At 39.2% G+C, this 19,411-nt stretch overlaps 2 protein-coding genes across 2 annotated transcripts in view; one reads left to right on the top strand and one right to left on the bottom strand.

The window, feature by feature from the left end:
* The window catches only part of LOC121891678 (protein NLRC3-like), a 1,105,688-nt gene that overhangs the window by 26,801 nt on the left and 1,059,476 nt on the right, over positions 1-19,411 (top strand). The gene's annotated exons all lie outside the window — the stretch shown is intronic.
* Positions 38-16,151, bottom strand: LOC121891684 (protein EFR3 homolog B-like). Its single transcript, XM_042404221.1, has 22 exons — positions 15,860-16,151; positions 10,656-10,732; positions 10,434-10,561; positions 10,196-10,346; positions 8,674-8,795; positions 8,364-8,513; positions 7,893-7,988; positions 7,502-7,580; positions 6,529-6,664; positions 6,259-6,411; positions 6,059-6,170; positions 5,893-5,944; positions 4,862-5,034; positions 4,525-4,600; positions 4,114-4,275; positions 3,876-4,007; positions 3,713-3,780; positions 3,168-3,301; positions 2,961-3,052; positions 2,025-2,073; positions 1,790-1,896; positions 38-533 (listed from the first exon to the last, which is right to left on the bottom strand). The coding sequence occupies exons 1-22, from the start codon at positions 16,149-16,151 to the stop codon at positions 399-401; spliced, it is 2,676 nt and encodes an 891-aa protein (XP_042260155.1). The 3' UTR covers positions 38-398.

Below are 19,411 nucleotides of genomic sequence, written 5' to 3'. Positions count from 1 at the left end.
TGACATCTGCTTATCACAGCTCATGAATGAATGAAACGAATCAATCACATAACACAAGTTAAATACTTTATTAATGCATTCTTCTTCCAAATATACAGCTTTTGTGTACAGATTTACCTCCGGTGGTGATGAAACTGAAGGAGCACAGTGACGAATCTCTCACAGACGTTTAAAAAACATAAAACACAAGAGAAGGACAAGCACGGTGAACAGGAATCAGAAACCGATCACTGAATCAATCAATCAAAACATTTTCTGACATAAAATGAGCAAAAAAAAAACCCAAACATATTTTCAGCTAAACTAACCTTTCCTGTCCTTTCCTGTCTCCTCTTTTCCTGCCAACAGTGAGTACACATCACACTAAACAAGGAAACAGCTGAGCTATGCGGTCGTGTCTAATAGACACACAGGTCGGGGAACTTCATCTCGTAAATCGGCGTTGAGCGAGGCGGCGACTGTCCAGACGGAGACGGAGGAGGACGTATGATCAAATCAAAGACCTGATCGAGTTTAGACTGAAGCAAAGAGGTCTGCAGAGAGAGAGACAGACAGAGATTATTTATCTAAACTACTTTATTAACGTGATTATTAGAAGATACAGAACGTAAAAGCATCCGGAGGAATGATTGACACTGGTCTTATCGTATTTACAGTCGGTTGGAGGACGTCCTGACCGTCTCAGTTCCGTCTAATTCTTTCTACTTTTATAGAATTTCACATTTCCTACTTTAAAATGAAGAAGATGAACCTACTTTACTGCATTAACTTATTCTATTCTCTAAAATTAAACGTCGTCTTCCTTTGACAGAGTCATAAAAATGATGACGAGCGCAAGTTGACTTACAGAAATAACAACTCTTAAATCAATATGACAAATGTAAAGTTGGTTTGTTGCAGTAAATGAACTAAGTGATTGATTATCAGACTAAACTCTGAAGCAGACGCTGGTACAACCTCCTCTACCGTCCAGTGTGATTAACCTGTAACTGTGACGAGGCCGTGAATAAGATGTTTCTCATAACTGTAGGTGTGTTTTATTGAAGAAAAATATTGAGTATTTATAAAATTAGTATTTATAAAAATGTAAGAGTATCTTCTGAATTATTATCTGGAAAAGTTAAATATTGTGTAAAAACTCCTAAATTTTACTTCCTTATCCAGCTACCAAACACTACAATAACACTACAATAATACTACATGTATCTGCTGACTGAACATCAGAGTTGGAAGAAGTAATCAGGTGCTTTATTGAAGTAAAAGTAGCAATACAACAACCTAAAAATACTCCATTACATGTAAAATTTTAAGTAAAAGTAGAGAAGTATTATCAGCTAAATTTACGTGAAGTATTAAAATCTTTCAGACTTTTCTCTAAACTTTACATTTTTGTGAAATATTGGGGAGTGTTATGTATTTGGGTCTCAAACGATTATTTATTTGGTGGAACTGTGAACAACTCAAACATCTGTCACAACTACACACAGAGGTTACGAGCCAAGAAGGTTTGGGAACTACTGGTTTCATCTTTACCTTAAATATTTTATGTTTTATAAGCTTATAACATATTATTTCATGTAAAATATAAATCTGAAAAGTAACTAAATCTGTCACATTAATGTAGTGGAGTGGAAGTATAAAGTAGCATCACATGGAAATACTCAAGTAAAGTACAAGTACCTCGAAATTGTACTTGAGTAAATGTACTCTGCTGACCATCCAACAACCTGCTGCTCACTATGGCGGTCAAAGGTCAAAGGTCAGAGGTCAGAGGTCAGAGGTCACTCACCCTCGCTCCACAGTGAGCAGCGATTTCCTCGAAGGGAGCCGTCTGGAACCTCTCCACCACCTGCATCCTCCTCCTCCTCTCCTCTTCCTCCACACTCCCTCTGTCCTCTGACACACAATAACACATCTTCTATTAACATGATGGTTAGATTTTTTTAATGTTCCTGTTTAAAAACAACAAAAAAACAAACTTCATTAAATCATCTGAATATATCGATTAGGAATCAATCACTCACCGATAGCGTTCTTCAGCGTCTCGAAGGTGATCTGCTCTGTTTCAGGTTTCTATTGAAAAGAGAGAAACATGATTTTAATTGATTTTATTCTGTTATCTTAACTTTTGTCCCCATATCTGTTTTTTGTGTTTTCTAATAGTTTTGCACCTACATGATGTGAGTATAATTACTCTCCTTCAACTTATGTGTTTGTTTGCACATTAAAAAATACACGTTTTGTGAAAGATTTTAAGATTTGATATGTACACAAAGACATTCACGCATATAAAAACACACTTTTACCTCCAGATACTGAGCTGTACATGAATTTAAACCCAAAATGCTTGTGCTTGTTGTCAAGATAAGATTTTAAAAGATAAATAAAAACCTTCTTTTGGAAGACACTGAGATTATGAAAACACACTTTTGAAAACTTCTGTTTATGAAGAGAAATGTTTTTATAAGTAGCTTGTTTGTTGTTTTATGTGTAAAAACTGTTGGATTCATGAAGAACATTCAGAACATGAAGGTCAACTGCTGATCAATCAAATACAAACAGAGAGAGACAGACGTCAACAGACAGACATTAACAGACAGACATCAACAGACAGACGTCAACAGACAGACAGACATTAACAGACAGACATTAACAGACAGACAGACAGACAGACATTAACAGACAGACGTTAACAGACATTAACAGACAGACAGACATTAACAGACAGACATTAACAGACAGACAGACAGACAGACATTAACAGACATTAACAGACAGACAGACAGACATTAACAGACAGACAGACAGACAGACAGACAGACAGACATTAACAGACAGACAGAAAGACATTAACAGACAAACAGACGTCAACAGACAGACATTAACAGACAGACATTAACAGACAGACATTAACAGACAGACATTAACAGACAGACAGACATTAACAGACAGACAGGTACCTGCTGTGTATCAGGACTGAACTGAGGGTCCATGTCCATCTGCAGAGAGACGACGTCTCCGATACTCTTCCTCTTAGACAGACGATCCTCATCTGAAACACAAACGGTTTAACAGTCTGAATACAGCAGCAGTCGCTCTGCTGTGGACGGAACAACAGTTTAAATATTAAATTATATAAAGAATTAGTGCGTGAAGCGCGTGTGCACCTGTGAGCTGAGGTATGTACGGTGTGTTGAGGCGTTCGGCATGTGCGCTGTAGCTGCTTCCTGTCAGAGCCTCGCAGATCTTTGATTGGATGAACAGAAAGGCTTCGTCCACCTTCAGCTCACCTTCTGGCAGTCTGACACACACACACACACACACACACATGCACACACACACACATATATAATTATGAATCATATATGACTGATATATTGAAGTCTCTTTAAGAAGAAACATTTTAATAACATTTCCAGCTGTTACTTCATACTGTCCACTGTGGACTTGATGTACATGTGTGTTTACTGTTGGTGCCATGGCAACGGTGAGTGTGCAGGACTGCTGTAAACAAGCATGTTGTTTGGTGAGGCAGTGAAAAGGACATACAGGATCGATGGGAAGTAAAGTTTCACTCCTGCTGTGTTTTTAAGCAACACCAGATTAAAAACAGGTAAAGATTAAAACACCAAATATCTGATCCGTTGTGTACAAATCAAACCTGTTTCTTTCTGATCTATTCTTATTTCTTCTTATTGTTATGTTTCTGTACCTCGATGTCTCACTGAAGACGTCTTCAGGCAGCAGGTGAGGAGCGTCCACCTGTCGACTCTCTATCACCTGCAGACACACACACGAAATAAATAATCTATACGTGATGTTCACACACACACACACACACACACACGCACACACACACACACACTGTGTCTCACCTGGGTGATGTGCAGGTGGAGCGGTGGAGGCGGGCCAAGTTGGGACAGCAGGTTGAGGAAGGCGGCGCAGACGGCGTGAATACCACAGCGGTTCACCACAGACAGACACTCGTGATTGGACAACGCCAGCTCCTGAGCAGCCAATCACAGAATGATCAGTCAGAGAGAGAAAGGAGCAACATAACATCATCATTGTTATTATTATTATTATTATTGTTGCTACAGAAGCTCTGCCCACCTGCAGAGCGAGGACCAATCGAATCAGGTCCACCACCACCTCCTCATTGGCCAGTTCCACACTGAGGATGGCCAATAGGGTGAAGAGGGCCTGGTAGTGGCTCCGCCCACTGCTCTCCTCCTTACAGGCCAGGTAGACGTGTCTGTAGAGACGCTGAGCGTGCTGCACACACACACACAACTATTTAAATGATCGGCATTAAAGGACGGAAACCTTCAGCGTCCAAATGAGTCAAATCAAGTAGATATCGTTCAACGTTGCAGTCTTTTTAGTGCCAAAGTTCCTCTTTTTGTTACTATACTTCCACCACAGCTTTTTATCTGACGTCATGATCAGTAACAACATTTAAAATGTGGCATACAGTATGTAGTTAATGATTACATTAAAGACTTGTTGTTATTTTTCTCTCACCTTCCTCATGAACAAGCTGTCCTGTCTGGAGCATCTGTCCTCCTTCAGCTCCAACAGTGAGACATCAAACACAACACTGTGGACACACAGACAATCAATAACTTACAATGGAACCAATTCTCATCGTTTAAAAGGTGAAAATCTTCCTGCTTTGGTCATTTGAAGGGAAATATATCAAAATAATTTATTACAAACTGAGTCTGCAGTAACATCTTTCTACCACAAGGTGGTGCCAATTCATTTAATTAGAAATCTGTGACTTCACATGTTTATTTCCCAGTTTTCCCACAGGGATCAATACTCTCTGATGTCAGTATTATGTCTGTGGAGGTGTGACCTGACGGCGCTGAGCCTGGTGGCGTTGTGGCGTCGGTCGATGAGCGAGGTGAGGATGGAGAGAACCAGCAGACGGATCTCTGGATCCTCCATCAGAGTGAAGGAGAGCAGGGGCTCCAAGAAGGACGAGGGCAGCGCCGTCAACAGGTTACTGCTTTCATAACGCTCAGATACCTGGACGGACGAAGATGACACAAGTCTCTCACACAGACATAAAGGTCTAACTTCAACATGGAAATAACTGTAGAAAGGGGGCTGTCTAAAACCATGAAATAAATAAGACAAATCAAAACGTTAATTGTTACAAATGTCAAGTTTGTTCTGATGGTGGTGGCAGAGAAAACGTTATAAGGTCAATGGGGATCAGGAGTATCTACAGTATATTAATCAAGTCTGGCCAGTAGTTGTACAGTTCAGAACAACCGAGTCAATATTTTCAGTAATCATTATACTGTACAGTCAAAGAACAGAGTATTGTTGTCTGTATTAGAGGCTGAGGACACATTTTATTTAGGTAGTTAGTTATTTGGTGGTTAGGTTTTTGGCTAGTTCAATAGGTAGGTAATTCAGTAAACAGTCCAGTAGGTAGTTTGGTAAGTCTGTAGGAAGGTAAGTAGACAGTTGGGCGAGTGGTTCAATAGGTAGATAGTTTGGTAGGTAGTTAGATCAGTTAACAAGTAGTTTAGTAGATATATTTAATGGGTAGTTTGGTAAATTGGTATCTCAAAAGGAAGCTAGGACGTTACAGAGTTAGGTACTTCAGTGGGTAGGCGGATAGGGAGTTTGGTTCGGTAGCTACTTCAGTACATAGTTAGATAATCAATAGGTAAGAAGAAAGGCAGTTCGGTAGGTATTTTGGTTGGACAGTTGTTTGGTATGAAGTTAAGTAGGTAGTTTGGTGGGTTGGTTGGTAGTTTGGATGGCAGCTAGTTCAGTATATAGTTAAGTAGGGGGTAAGAGGTACTTTGGTAGGTATGTAGATGGGGAGGGTGGGATACTTCCCTAATCTGAAATTTGAAATACTGAACTCACCTGGAGGAGAGACTTTAACAACATCACCTGGATCATTCTGCTGCCTTCAAACCTGAAACACAGAAAGACATAAAAGGACATTTAATTAAATTTATTTTCAGTTTCTGAATATTTAAAACGTAAAATTGGTTGTGAAAAGGGGGAGTTGAACTTGTGTGAGTGGTACCCGGCGTTGGGTGACCCCAGGGCGGGGTAGATGCCAGGAACAGGAATCTTCCCCATGATGAACAGCATGACCTCTGACCTCTGGTAGACAGGAAGCGTGTTGGCGAAGGACCCTGGACAGAAAACACAGATTCAAATAAAGTGATGCTGACAAACTCTAAACTACCAAAGAACAAGAACAAAAGACGCTCCGAGCCTCACCGATAGTTTTAATGACGGCGTCCTGGAGCGTTTTCTCATGAGTCGAGGTCGTTCTGTGTTTTCCAGCGTTGTCATAGTAACCAGTCAGCTGGTAGTCGACGCTCTGCCTGAGCTGTCGCAGTAACGTGTTGAACACTTCCAGCACTGTGGGACCTACAAAGATCATTTAAATACCACATGGTAGTACCAGTAGTAACAGTAACGACTGTATATGTAAATAAATGTACACAGTAGGTCGTAAATAGACAAGTACAGCGTCAACTGACTGACCCACAGATCCAGTAGCTTCTATAACAGCAGCTTCAGACAGGACCTCTACGATCCCGGCTCTGACTGAAGCTGGACTCCTGCTGTTGGCGTCCAGGTGACCCAACAGCTGCTGGATCACCAGGTGGGAGTGTTGGGACTGAAGATAGGAGAGTTAAGTTCAGTCCAGTTAAAATTAAGTAGAATTAAGTACAGTCAAGCACCTTTAAATACACTCAACATACGTAAAGTTAGAGTACACTTAAGTTCAGATAAGTGCAGAAAGGTTCAGTAAAGTAAAGTTCAAAATTGAGCAAATTTAAGTTATAGTACAGTTCAGTTCAGATATTATGTAAGTTATGTACAGGTAAGTAGAATTAAGTGCACTTTATTACAGTACAGTAAAGTACATTAGTATTATAGTTAAATGAAGAAAAGTACAGTTAAGCACATTTAAGTGAAGTTATAGTACAACTCAGGTCAGACGGGTATTTAAGTTTATTAAGCTAAAATTAGGTAAAGTGCAGTCAAGCACCTTTAAATAATTCTAACTTAAGTGAAGTTAGAGAATACTAAGTAATAAGAACAGATTGGTTAAGTAAGGTAGAGTTAAGTAAAATTACGTCAAGTACAGTTAAGAGCATGTAAATTAAGTTACAGTACAATTCATCTCAGATAAGTACAGTTAAATTAAGTACACTTTATTACAGTTAAGTAAATATAACAAAAAAGTAAAGTTAAGCACATTTAAGTTAAGTTATAGTAAAATTAAGTAAAAGCTATTTACAGTTAAGTAAATAAAAGCAGTGAAGTATAGTTAGGTTATAGTACAGTTAAGTTAATACAGTTAAGAAAGTTGTAAAAACTATTGTTTTGGGTTATATAAGTTTAAAACTCACCTGGATGAAGTACCAGGTAGTGGTGTAGTATTAGTAGTACAATGTAGTACTTGGTGGTAATGCAGTGTATAACATGTAGTAACAGTGTTAGTACTAACCTGGATTGAGTACATGATGATCTGAAAACACTGAACAGCAAAGCTTCGTCCTTCCCAAAGACTGTGACTGTCCAGGTGCCTGAAAACACACAGAGGGTACCGTACTACTGTGTACTACTGTGTACTACTGTGTACTATTGTACTACCATTACCACCTCATGCTCATGCTACTTGTAATACTATTGCTTCTTCTAGTACCACTGCAGCTATGATCAGTGTTACTGTTACTACAGCTCCAGCAACCACGGTCAGCTCTGCCACTGCTATTACTGACACTGATACTACCACTATTACTACTACTACTACTACTACTACTACTACTACTACTACCACTACTACTAATACTACTACTACCATAGTTTGTGTGTGTGTGTGTGTGTGTGTGTCTTACATCAGCACAGGTTTGATAGCGTTGTTAATGTGTCCATAAGCAGCTCGACCCAACAGCTCCCTGAAACACACCTCCGTCTGCTCTGCTGGAGACTCACTGCACACACACACACACACACACACACACACACACACACACACACACACACACACACAAAAAATACACGCACACAAACACACAAAAAAACCCACTTAATTAATTGTAGGAAAATTGAGGTCATAACCTATATGCATGTGTGTGTGTGTTTGTTTACCTGTTGGTGTGTGTGTGTGTGTGTGTTTACCTGTGTGTGTGTGTGTGTGTGTGTTTACATGTTGGTGTGTGTGTGTGTGTGTTTTTTTACCTGTTGGTGTGTGTGTGTGTGTGTGTGTGCACGTGTGTGTGTGTGTTTACCTGTTGGTGTGTGTGTGTGTGTGTGTGTTTGTTTACCTGTTGGTGTGTGTGTGTGTGTGCATGTGTGTGTGTGTTTACCTGTTGACGTCTGTGTGCTGCTGCAGGTTGACCAATAGGGCGGGGACTATCTGCTCCATGTGACGGGGCTCCCAAATATTCACCTGCAGCTCGTCGTCCACCGTCTTCCTGACCACGCCCTGCAGACCACGGATCCCCGACACACGGATCCTGAACACACACACACACACACACACGCACGCACGCACGCACGCACGCACGCACGCACACACACACACACACACACACACACACACACACACATTCGTACACTCAATTTTAAAGGCGGACAGAGCAGATATGTAGCAGACTGTTATTTTAGCAGACTGACTTGATTTGGACGTCGGGGTCTTCGTGGTCAGAGTGACACATCTCACTGAAGCGAGACACGAAGAAGTCGTAGCTGCGGTGATACGACGGCGTGTCCTCTTCGATGTTTGCAAACTTCACAAACTAGACGAGAAAAAAACCAAACATTAACATAACACAAAATCAACCGATTAACTGTTATTATTGGTACATCAACATCAATAAATAACTGTGAATTAATATTAGCTTAATAAGAAGAAAAGCAAATATAGGACAGTGAATAACGTACAATATCTGCAGGTGGAAACATAGAAAGATGAAGAAAGAAAAGGTAGAAAAGGGATTAAACAAGGAGAGAAGAAGAGGAAAGAGATTTACAGTTGTTCTGCCAGCGGAGATAAACCTGCTGTTACACACACTGATAATCCCGGTTTACTGTGCAAATATCAGGATTATAGGATGGAGGATTATACATACATATGTACACATATATACAGTAGATATACGTGTCCTACCAGCTCATTGGTAATACATCTGGGTGTACAAATATGATGTAAGTAAAAGATCCAATACATCAATGTAAAAATACTCCATTACAAGTAAAAGTACATAAGTATTATGAGCTTGATGTAGTTAAAGTATTGCAGTAAAAGTACATAAGTATTATGAGCTTGATGTAGTTAAAGTATTGCAGTAAAAGTACATAAGTATTATGAGCTTGATGTAGTTAAAGTATTGCAGTAAAAGTACATAAGTATTATGAGCTTGATGTAGTTAAAGTATTGCAGTAAAAGTAGTGGTTTGGTCCCTCTGACTGATATATTATTATATATGACATCATTAGATTATTAATAGTGAAGCATCAGTGTTAGAGCAGCATGTTACTGTTGTAGCTGCTGGAGGTGGAGCTAGTTTACACTACTTTATATACAGTTAGCTAGTTTAGTCCAGTGGTTCCCAACCTAGGGGTCGGGCCCCTCCAAAGGGTCAGCAGATAAATCTGAGGGGTGGTGAGATGATTAATGGGAGAGGAAAGAAGAAAAAACAAAGTTCTGATACACAAATCTGTTTTCAGTTTTTGGACTTTTTCTCTAATCTTTGATTTTTGCTGAAATATTGGATCATTTGAACATTTATTGAAATGAAAGCATGTGAGAAGTTTAGAGGGAAAAATCACTATTTGGTGGAGCTGTTAACAACTCATAGACATGTGAAATGTGACCCCGACTACACACTGCTTTTTGTAAGACGTCAAAAGCCAAAAAGGTTGGAAACCACTGGTTTCATCTTTAACAATGTGTTGTATTTTAAAAGCTTGTTATATTATCCATTGTGTCAAATCTTCATCTGAAAAGTAACTAAAGCTGTCAAATAAATGTAGTGGAGTAGAAAGTACAATATTTCCCTCTGAAATGTAGAAAGTAGCATCACATGGAAATACTCAAGTAAAGTACAAGTACCTCAAAGCTGTACTTGAGCAAATGTACTTAGTTACTTTCCACCACTGCTATGTATTACAGTGTAGTGTGTTGTGTCGTACATACAGAGTTGGTGGCGAGGATGTGGAGGTGTGGTTTGTCGGTCTCCAGCAGCAGACGCAGCGTGCTGAGGAAACTCTCCACCAGCAGGTTGATGCTCTGACAGTGACAGGCCAGCAGCAGCTGCTCCAACGCCTCCATCGCTATACACACATACCTGAAAGGAGGAAGAAAAACAATCATACACATGTTAAATGGATGCTAAATGTGTGTGTGTTGTTGTTGTGTATTTGTGTGTATTAACCCGTAGCGGTGGCGGTTCAGCTCTCTGGTCAGGCGCTCTGACAGGTACGCAGCGATGCGGTCGAGTTTCTCCGGAGCCGACAGAGCGAAGAACGTCAGCTTCTCCATGTTGGCTTTCACCAGCCCGTCCTGATCACACACACACACACGTGTAACACACACGTTAAAGCCACAATCCACCACGGTTGTCTCCAAAACCTAGAAACGTACGATCTGTGTTTACCTCCGGGTCTTCTGGGAAAATATTGTCGACCAGTCGCTTGTAGCGAGGACGCAGCGCCCAGCAGCATCCGCACAGACCTGAACAGAAAGACAGAACATTAACTTCACAACGTCGCTCAGTAAAAGTGTTTCATTCACAACTTCAACAGCAAATCAGCTCCTTTAGAGTATCAAAAAATGGAAAAAAGTGTCTCGTTCTCGTTTCCATGTGTCGTCCACTCTCATATTTCAGATGTGATTCAGCTCCAACATGTACGGATGGATTTGAGAAGTTGACATTTGGAGTAAAGAAGGAGAAAAAGAAGTGAAATCCTGCTACTATAGTTTGTTTACGTAGCCTCCGGAGCCGGAGGAAGCTTCCTGAAAGCTGACCAATCAGAACAGAGTGGGCTCATCAGGAGGCGGGGCCTTAAAGAGACAGGAGCTAAAACGGCCTGTTTCAGACAGAGGCTGAACTGAGGAGCTGCATAAAGGACCAGTAGAAGATAAATAAGGAGTTTTTAACTGGAAATCATGTGAAGATATTCCAGTAGAGCCCCAGAATATAAATATAGAGGCTGGAAATGTGTCCTTTTGCAAAAAAAAGAATTTAACAGACAGATACAGATATAGATAAAGACAAAAATCACATTTAATTTAATTTTCTGGTGTGTAATGAGCATTTCGGCCACATGGAGGCGCTGCTCGTTTTCTCTTCAATTCCAGATCTTACTTTAATTTTTTCCCTCTCTGTATGTCCAGTGTAACAGGTTTTGGGAGATTACAGGAGATCCACTGCAGGTCGACTGCCAACACACACACACACACACACACACACACACACACACACACACACACACACACACACGCACACACACACACACACACACACACACACACACACACTGCAATGCAGCAGCAGTAATACTATGTGTTAAGCGTTAATCCTCCTGTGGCTTGTTGCATAATGTGTTTATATTGTTGTTTTTTAGTTAGCAGAGCTTAACCTCTTAACATCCACCCTTTTTTTAGGGGGGAATTTTCGTCTATTTGGTAAATCCAAATGGAAAAGCTTACAACAGAAGAACTGTGAGGCCAAAATGCTCGTATGAGGCTTCGTTTGAAAGGTAACATCTTTTAGTTTCTGGAAATGTGCTTGTTTAGCATGTGGCTACAACACAACCAAAACTACATCAGTTAAAAAACAAAGTGTTTTTGGTCCTTGTTTATAATGAGTCATATTTGAATAACTATAACTAGAACATGCTTTATGTCAGAACTGTGTAAATCACCATAAACCTTCTACATCTTGTCAACAACACCTGTATAAACTTCCAGACCTCTAGACCTAACCTAATGGGAGCTAGGAGGTTTTTAGTTTGTGATGTCCCTGAACCTCTCCAAAACATCTCCAAGTAGCCAAATTGTGCCAGTTGCTTTTACTCATTACTGCGTGATGCTAAGCTGCTTATAACTGGCTAAAGTGGGTCACTGGTGACCCGGTGGTTGTTAATAGGTTAAAGAGTCTGCAGGGATGCAGGTTCAATCCCTGCAGCAGACATGTGACATGTTGGAGTGCTGCTGAGCAAGGCACCAAACACAACCGGTGAATCATGTCGATCCTGTCTGGTAGAAAAACACGCTGTGACATCAGCAGGACAGACGCTGATCAGCAGACCTGTCGGTACTTTAAATAACAAATAATTACTGAGAAGTAAAAGTCGTCAAAATAACTCCAGTAAAAAATGTATCAACACATTTCTTCACTGGTAACTTTTCTCACAAGCAAGTCAGTTATTTCTGACATTAAAGCTAAAATAAGCTCGTTTCTATGGAGGATCATTGCTGCCAAAATCTAAAACTAGATTAATATTTCAAAAAACAAAAAATCTCATTGCAAGTTCTGAGATATGTGAGAGGCTAATAAATACTTAGAAGGTTTTGTATGTTTAGTATTTTGGTATTTCTCACTGGATCCCACCATTAAAAAAATATGCAGGTAAAGTTATAAACACATTTAAATGTTCTGTAACATGTTTTTCTAGGATCCAGAGCTCATTAGTTAGCATTTTGTTAGCATGTTTGTGAAGTTGAACGAGTTTTGAAACTGAAGAAGTAGAACAACAACTTTCTCTGTTGCTGTTGTTCATTGGAGTTAAAAAGCTAGAGAATAAAAAGATCAAAGTTTTTAAGCAACAGAGAACTAATAAGTAAAGTGTAAAGTGCAGAAACACTGTAAAGTCACTGCAGGTTAAACTACGTTGGAGCATGTTAGCATATTAAGTTATATTTTGACTCAGTATCTCATAATTTTGATTTAGGAAATTATAATTTTGACTTAAAAACCTACAATTTTGACTTTCTAATAATTTTATTATAGTATCTCATAATTCTGACTCGTCTCATCATTTCATCCAAAAAAATCTGTTTAGATGCAGTGAGTCATAAATGTGACTTAGTATCTTTTTTGCTTTACTAAGTCATTTTTAATAATTTTAATAATTTTAATAATAATTTTGATTTCACATTTTAACTTATATTATTATTATATTTTATTATAATATTAACCTATTCTGTCATTATTTTGACTTACAAAATCATAACTTTAATGAGATCAGTCAACAAAATTTGGATTTTAAAATGAGAAATTTTACTAACTTCTCTTGTGCTTTTTTGTTTTTTTTTTAAACCTGAAATTACATTTTAGTTGCTTTTGTCCAAACTTAAAACGCCTTAAACTGCAAAAACCCATTAAATTACCTCAGTATGTTACAATCCATTAATTAATTATTTAAATGACCTTTAAAAGTAACATATCGGTATTTTAAATGAGGAATTCAGTTTCATAGTGATGAAGACACTTAACTTTTCTCTAAACGTGTGTCTGCTTTTAAACTTTTAATTTACTATTTCCATATTTGTTGTTAATATAAATTATTTATAACTATGTTTTTATAGTTTTGACTTAAAATAATTGTATTATTCTACTTTTGGTAGTGATGATACGACATTAAGATTAGTAAAAATGATTTTAAAAAGTGAATAAATGTGAATATTTCTCACCGTACATGAAGACGACTCCTCCAGCTCACATCCACAGAGTCACATCACATCACACACACACACGTTTGTAGTTAATCCTTCACACACACACACACACACGGACAAGCCCCCGCCCACTTTCATTCGCCGTTATCGCCGTCAGGTAGAAACCTTGTATCTCCACGTTCATTGAATCGCAGCTGGTTTGTTATAATTCCTGAAAGTATTTTGGAGATTTTCATGTTAATTTTTTGTGTGTTTGTTGATGCTGAGACAGAATAAAACAGATTTAAAATGGAGTAGTATTAATATTCTCAACAGCTCTTAATGCTGAGAGATTTCTGTGTGTGTGTGTGTGTGTGTGTGTGTGTGTGTGTGTGATCCAGGCCATGTGCAGCAGCTCAGCGCTCTATAATCTGCTCTGGATTTATTCATCATTCCAGCAGAAACAGAGAAAAATATCAGAGACCTGCAGGACTGTTACTTTACTGCGAGCAGGAGGACATTAAACTATAATATTAATACAATAAAACGCCGTTTAAAAGCCACATTATTATAAAAAAAACATATATTTCATCTCTTCCCTTTGGAGGAATCTGTCCAGTCAGATAGTTTTAGTTTTATAAATCTGTCCGAGTGTTGAAAGATAACAGATTTCATGCAGTTTTATCTGGATGTACTTCCTGCTTTCATTGTCTCACTGGTACCTTAAACAACAAACCACTACCAGTGCAGTGTTTTAACGCAGAGCTGTTTCCAGTCTGAATGCAGCTTTAGTCAAATGAAGTCGTTTTAGTATAAATTCCCTCTCTGTGTTTCCCTGTTGAGCTGCAGTAGAGGCAAAGAGGGAGTTTAGTAATAAAAAGACTTGATTTGACTGAGTCAGGCTGCTGAAGCCTCATTAGATTATGGTCAGTATGAACAGGAGGAATGATTACAGCAACGGTAGGCAAACAGCGGCCTGTGGGCCAAATCCGGCCCTACCATTAAAATATTCGGCCCCCTAATGAAAGTTCTTCCTTTTATAGATTCATATCTTTTAGTGCATGACTCTTCATAAATCTACAGTAACAATATAAACACGAGACATCCTGATAAATATGAGAGTGTAACTTCTTCTACACGTATACAGGTACATAATATAATGTCTCCTATCTGACTAGAGTAGATTTGTGTCAATAACAGAACTGTTTAGGCCACTGTGCCCTCAGATACAACCCTAAAACTGTTATACAAACAAACATATATCAAAAACACGTGTCGTCACTGAACCTGTACAATGTCGGCCCCCAATAAAACATCTGGCCCACGGTTGAACTTGATTAAATCTTATTCCTCTGAAAGTCTCAGAGAATTATGGCTTGTAAAAGAAAACTGAATAACAGGTTATCATTTGATGTATTTCTTCAATATATCATACATGTTTCAGACAGTGTTTAAGTTCAGTTTAGTGTTAGTTTGTGTGTGCTGTGTCTATTCTAAACTTAGTTCTTTGCTGTGTAAGATGAGGCAGTTGTGTGTCTAACAGTTAAGTTTATTCTGTTATATCTTTACCTGAGCCAGTGATGAGATAAACTGTAGTTATGTAGATGTTTATGTGTAAAACTGATAAGCTTTAGAGGATAGTGTGGTTTGTCCTTAATTTAATATAGTAGTAATGTTATTTTGTGATGCTACTTGGTGCTTATGTACTGTCATATATGGTGGTGAAGAAAGTCTGTTCCTAGGTGAGCTGAACTTTTGACTTATGTTTCTATCTGAGGGTTGCTGACCTGTAAGGTTAGTAAACAGATGTCTTAAATTCTGTACGAGTAGTATTTAAGGGACTGGTTAACCTTTCAGACAAAGAAAAGATAGCTAGGTGGTATCTTTGTCTCCAGAACTATGATGCATTATACTTCTGGTTGTATTATTTGATTACACTATTTCATAACCTGACAATGCTCTCTTTGTGTGTTTATTGAGTGATCAGCAATTCCCCATTACAGGCTCCAAATCTACACAAACTCAACCAAAACTACCTGAAATACTGAACCTCTGCTGACAAATCACATCACAGTCTCACCTGCTGGTTCACTAAAGTTTGTGACTCGGCTGTGAATCACGTTTAAAGTCTTAAAAAGTTCTACAAATAAAGATTATTATTGTTATTATTAGTGTAACAGGATCAGTGGTTTCTGTTACCTCCGGGTGTCTGATGGTCCAACACGGCGCAGCAGTCCTGCAGCAGCCTCCGAGGTGCCTGGGATACGGTCGGCATGGCGACGGCCCTCGGCAGCGACATCCCCCTGGGCAGGCTGGGTATAGTCACGCCTCGGGGTAAACTGGGAAAACTGGGTAGACTGGGTAGACTGGGCATGGTGATGCCTCTGGGTAAACTGGGGGAGCTGACACCTCTGGGCATCGACACGTTCAGCAAGGTGGGCATGGTCACCCCCCGCGGCATGCTGGGAAACCTGGGAAGAGTCCCCGGCATCTCTTGAGGCGAAGTCGAAGGAGTCCCGAGGAAGAGGAGGAGGCGATGAAGTTCTGGATGGAGAGAAGAAGAAGAAGTGAAGGTGGAAAATATAAAGCTCCTCCTGCCTCCCCACATTCCTCTGAGTCTTAACCCCTTCAGCTCAGCGCTGCGCCGCTCCGCATGAGAACAAAGGTTCTTATAGAAACAACTTTTATCAATTCGTTTTTTATTTAATTTAACGCAGGAGGCGGAGCTTAATGCATTCAAATACTGTAAACACCTTAACTGTAATATATATGTTTATTGTGTTATTTTAAAAAATGATCAAAAATCTAAATAGTTACATAAAAATAAACGTTACTGTGTCGATAAACAGAAAATAAGAATCTCTTAAATTTCATGAGATTTTCAGCCGGTCCAAACTGTCAATTAAAGAGTCTCAGACCCCCCCAGACCTCCTGAGACCCTCCCAGACCCCCCCAGACCTCTTGTATTTCACAAGTTTGGACCCAAGTGTTGGCCTGACAGTCGTCCCTACAGCCGAGCTGCTGGATCAGACGCTTCCTTCAGCCTGGAGAGACGGAAAAAGTCATCGATGCTTTTATGACGTCACACGTCGTCTGCAGCGTCGTCTGCAGCGTCGTCTCCTTCACCTGCTTCAGTAAATCGACTCTATTTGGACTCCAGACAAAAACTAAACACCCAGTTTTAGTTCCTCTACATTGATTTTCTATCATTTTTGGGTTTGATTTTTATCTTTTACTCTGTGCTGCACATACGAGTCACAGTTTAAGGGAGGTGTTGACCTCTGACCTCACATCATCAGAGCGTTCAAGCTGAAAACTAAAAGTGATGAACAGACTCCTACGAATCAAAAACCACCTGGTTCTACCTCCCTCTTTTCCTTCTCTTCTTCCTGTAAAGTACTTACATATTTAGATATTTTACTTCACTACAAGTAAAAGTCCTGCATTAAAATACTATTTAAGTAAAAGCACAGAAGTACTTTCAGCAAAATGTACTTAAAGTATACTTAATATAAAGAACATTATATACAGTATATGATATTAGTAGATTATTACTGATGCATTCATGTGTAAACAGCATCTCTATGTCTCATTCTGTATATTTTGGGCAGTTAAATCTATAACAAATCATATTTTATGAGCTGTTTTGTTTATAGAAATCTTAATCTAAAGTCACTCAGAGCTACAACCATCAAATACAAGTAAAAACTGTAATATCTGAGGTTTAAATGTAGTAGAGTAGAAGTAGAAATACTCGAGTAGATACTCAGAGCTCTGACCTGCTCGTCTCCAGCGTTGTTCTCTTGCAGTTGTTTCTGTGACAGACAGACAGACCGGCAGTCGGCTGCTTATGTAACTCCAGCTGAGCCTCTGCTGGCTGGCAGCTCTCCGATCAATAATCGATGTGTGTGTGTGATCGATACACAGCTCTGCACGCTGGGGCTATCTCTGACATCACACACACACATGCTGCAGCCACGCTCCAAAGTTTTCTCCTCAGACTGTCACCCTGAGGTCACATCACATGACACTTTAACAGACTACCGATGAAAGATTGAAGTATTGATCTGTTTAAAGAGTGAAAGGTGTGAAGTGTGAAGGTGTCAATACTGTCTTCAAAACAAGCACCGTCCATTAAGGCTGCACACAAGAGGAAAACAAGCGCCCCCCCCCCCCCCTCCCTGAACCATCCTAGGAGGAAAAGCTCTTCCCAGTATGATGCTGCGGTGCAGGAGAAGCTCCCTCTGCTGTCTGATGCTCGTTACTGCAACAATAACACATCACAGCAGCCATTTCTATTTGTTAATCAATAAATGTATTTATATCCGTCTTTATTTGATCCCTACCTGCAGACAGCTGGTCACGTCTTTACCTCCTCACTGTGATGTGTTTCCTGTTGAGACACTTTAGAAAACAGCATCTCAGCTCAAAGGTCCCACTTACTTACTTGTTCAGGAGCTTTCTATCGTTTTTTTTACTCTTTTCTGAGCACTTTTAGGACTACAATTGCTCAAGTGAATCTTAAACCAACAGTCAGTCTTCAAATGAACATTAAAGCTGTTTTTCTTGCTGTAATCATTCCTCCTGTTCATACCGACCACTAGAAGATCCCTTCATAATGACCTTACAATGGAAGCTAATATGAAGCTTCAGCGTCCAAATGAGTCAAATCAAGTAGATATCTTCCAACGTTACAGTCTTTTTAGTGCCAAAGTTCCTCTTTTTGTTACTATACTTCCACCTGCAGCTCAACAGGGAAACACTGTCCGAGGAAACACAAAGAGGGAATTTGATGCTAAAAAGACTGTAAATGTGTCAGATATCCACTTGATATGACTAACTCAGACTGATGAAGCTGAATAGAAGCTTCACACAGACTTTTAAATGACTGTGTGGACACACTGTGGATTTTGGCTTCCATCACTTATACTGAAAGCACATTTGAAGGATCTTTTAATATCCAGTATGAACAGGAGGACGATTACAGCGAGGAAAAAACCTCTTTCACTGTTCATATGGACACCTGACTGTTGTTTAAAGACACACATGAAAAATATCCTTTGAAGTATCAAAAGTAAAAGTACTCACTGTGACAGATATATTAAGTCGGTCGGGTAAAAGAAAGAAATAAAAATAAAGTTCTGCCACAAAAATTTTGATTAATTTTTCAAACTTTTCTCTAAACTTTGCAATCTTGTGAAATATTACAAAGTTTTACCTCTTTGAAGCCACAGCTACACTCAGAGGTTACAGGACAAAAGGTTTGGGAACTACTGGTTTAATCTTTAACATTTTTCATATTGTATAAACTTATTATATATTATTTCATGTAAATTCTAATCTGAAAACTACAGCAGAGTCAAAAGTACAATATTTCCCTCTGAATTACAGTGTAGTACAAATACATAACATGGAAAGTAAAGTACAGGTACCTCAGGATTGTACTTTAGTAAACATATTTAGTTATTTTCCATCACTGTGGAATCATCAACAGTTTTACAGGTTTCTGAGCACGTTTAGGACTAAAAGCTTCAGTGGATCTTAAGTTTTGATTCCAAAGTCAAAAATGAACTTTTAAAAACATGAATCATTTCTATTCATGAATCATATGAGTCGTCTTCCTGTTCGTACCTGTGTGTATAGTCGTAGATGTTAACTCGCCGTCCTGGATGAAAACGTTCCAGTTTTTTCATGGACCTGCTGCTCAGTCCTTCCTGTCGGCTGAAAAACATTCTGGACGGTAAATAAAAC

Source organism: Thunnus maccoyii, chromosome 24 (genome assembly GCF_910596095.1).
Source record: "Thunnus maccoyii chromosome 24, fThuMac1.1, whole genome shotgun sequence".
Lineage (NCBI taxonomy): Eukaryota > Metazoa > Chordata > Actinopteri > Scombriformes > Scombridae > Thunnus > Thunnus maccoyii.
Note: the sequence above shows the minus strand (reverse complement) of the source record. Positions and strands in the feature narration are given on the sequence as shown.

What these genes read in the sequence shown, in the direction of transcription:
- LOC121891684 (XM_042404221.1), bottom strand. Translation starts at nt 16,151, where the DNA reads ATGCCGGGGACTCTTCCCAGGTTTCCCAGCATGCCGCGGGGGGTGACC. An exon ending in CTGAACCGCCACCGCTACGG is followed by an intron (nt 10,347 to 10,433) that starts GTTAATACACAC and finishes TCCTCCTTTCAG; the next exon opens with GTATGTGTGTATAGCGATGG. An exon ending in ACAGCTTGTTCATGAGGAAG is followed by an intron (nt 4,276 to 4,524) that starts GTGAGAGAAAAA and finishes GTGTGTGTGCAG; the next exon opens with CACGCTCAGCGTCTCTACAG.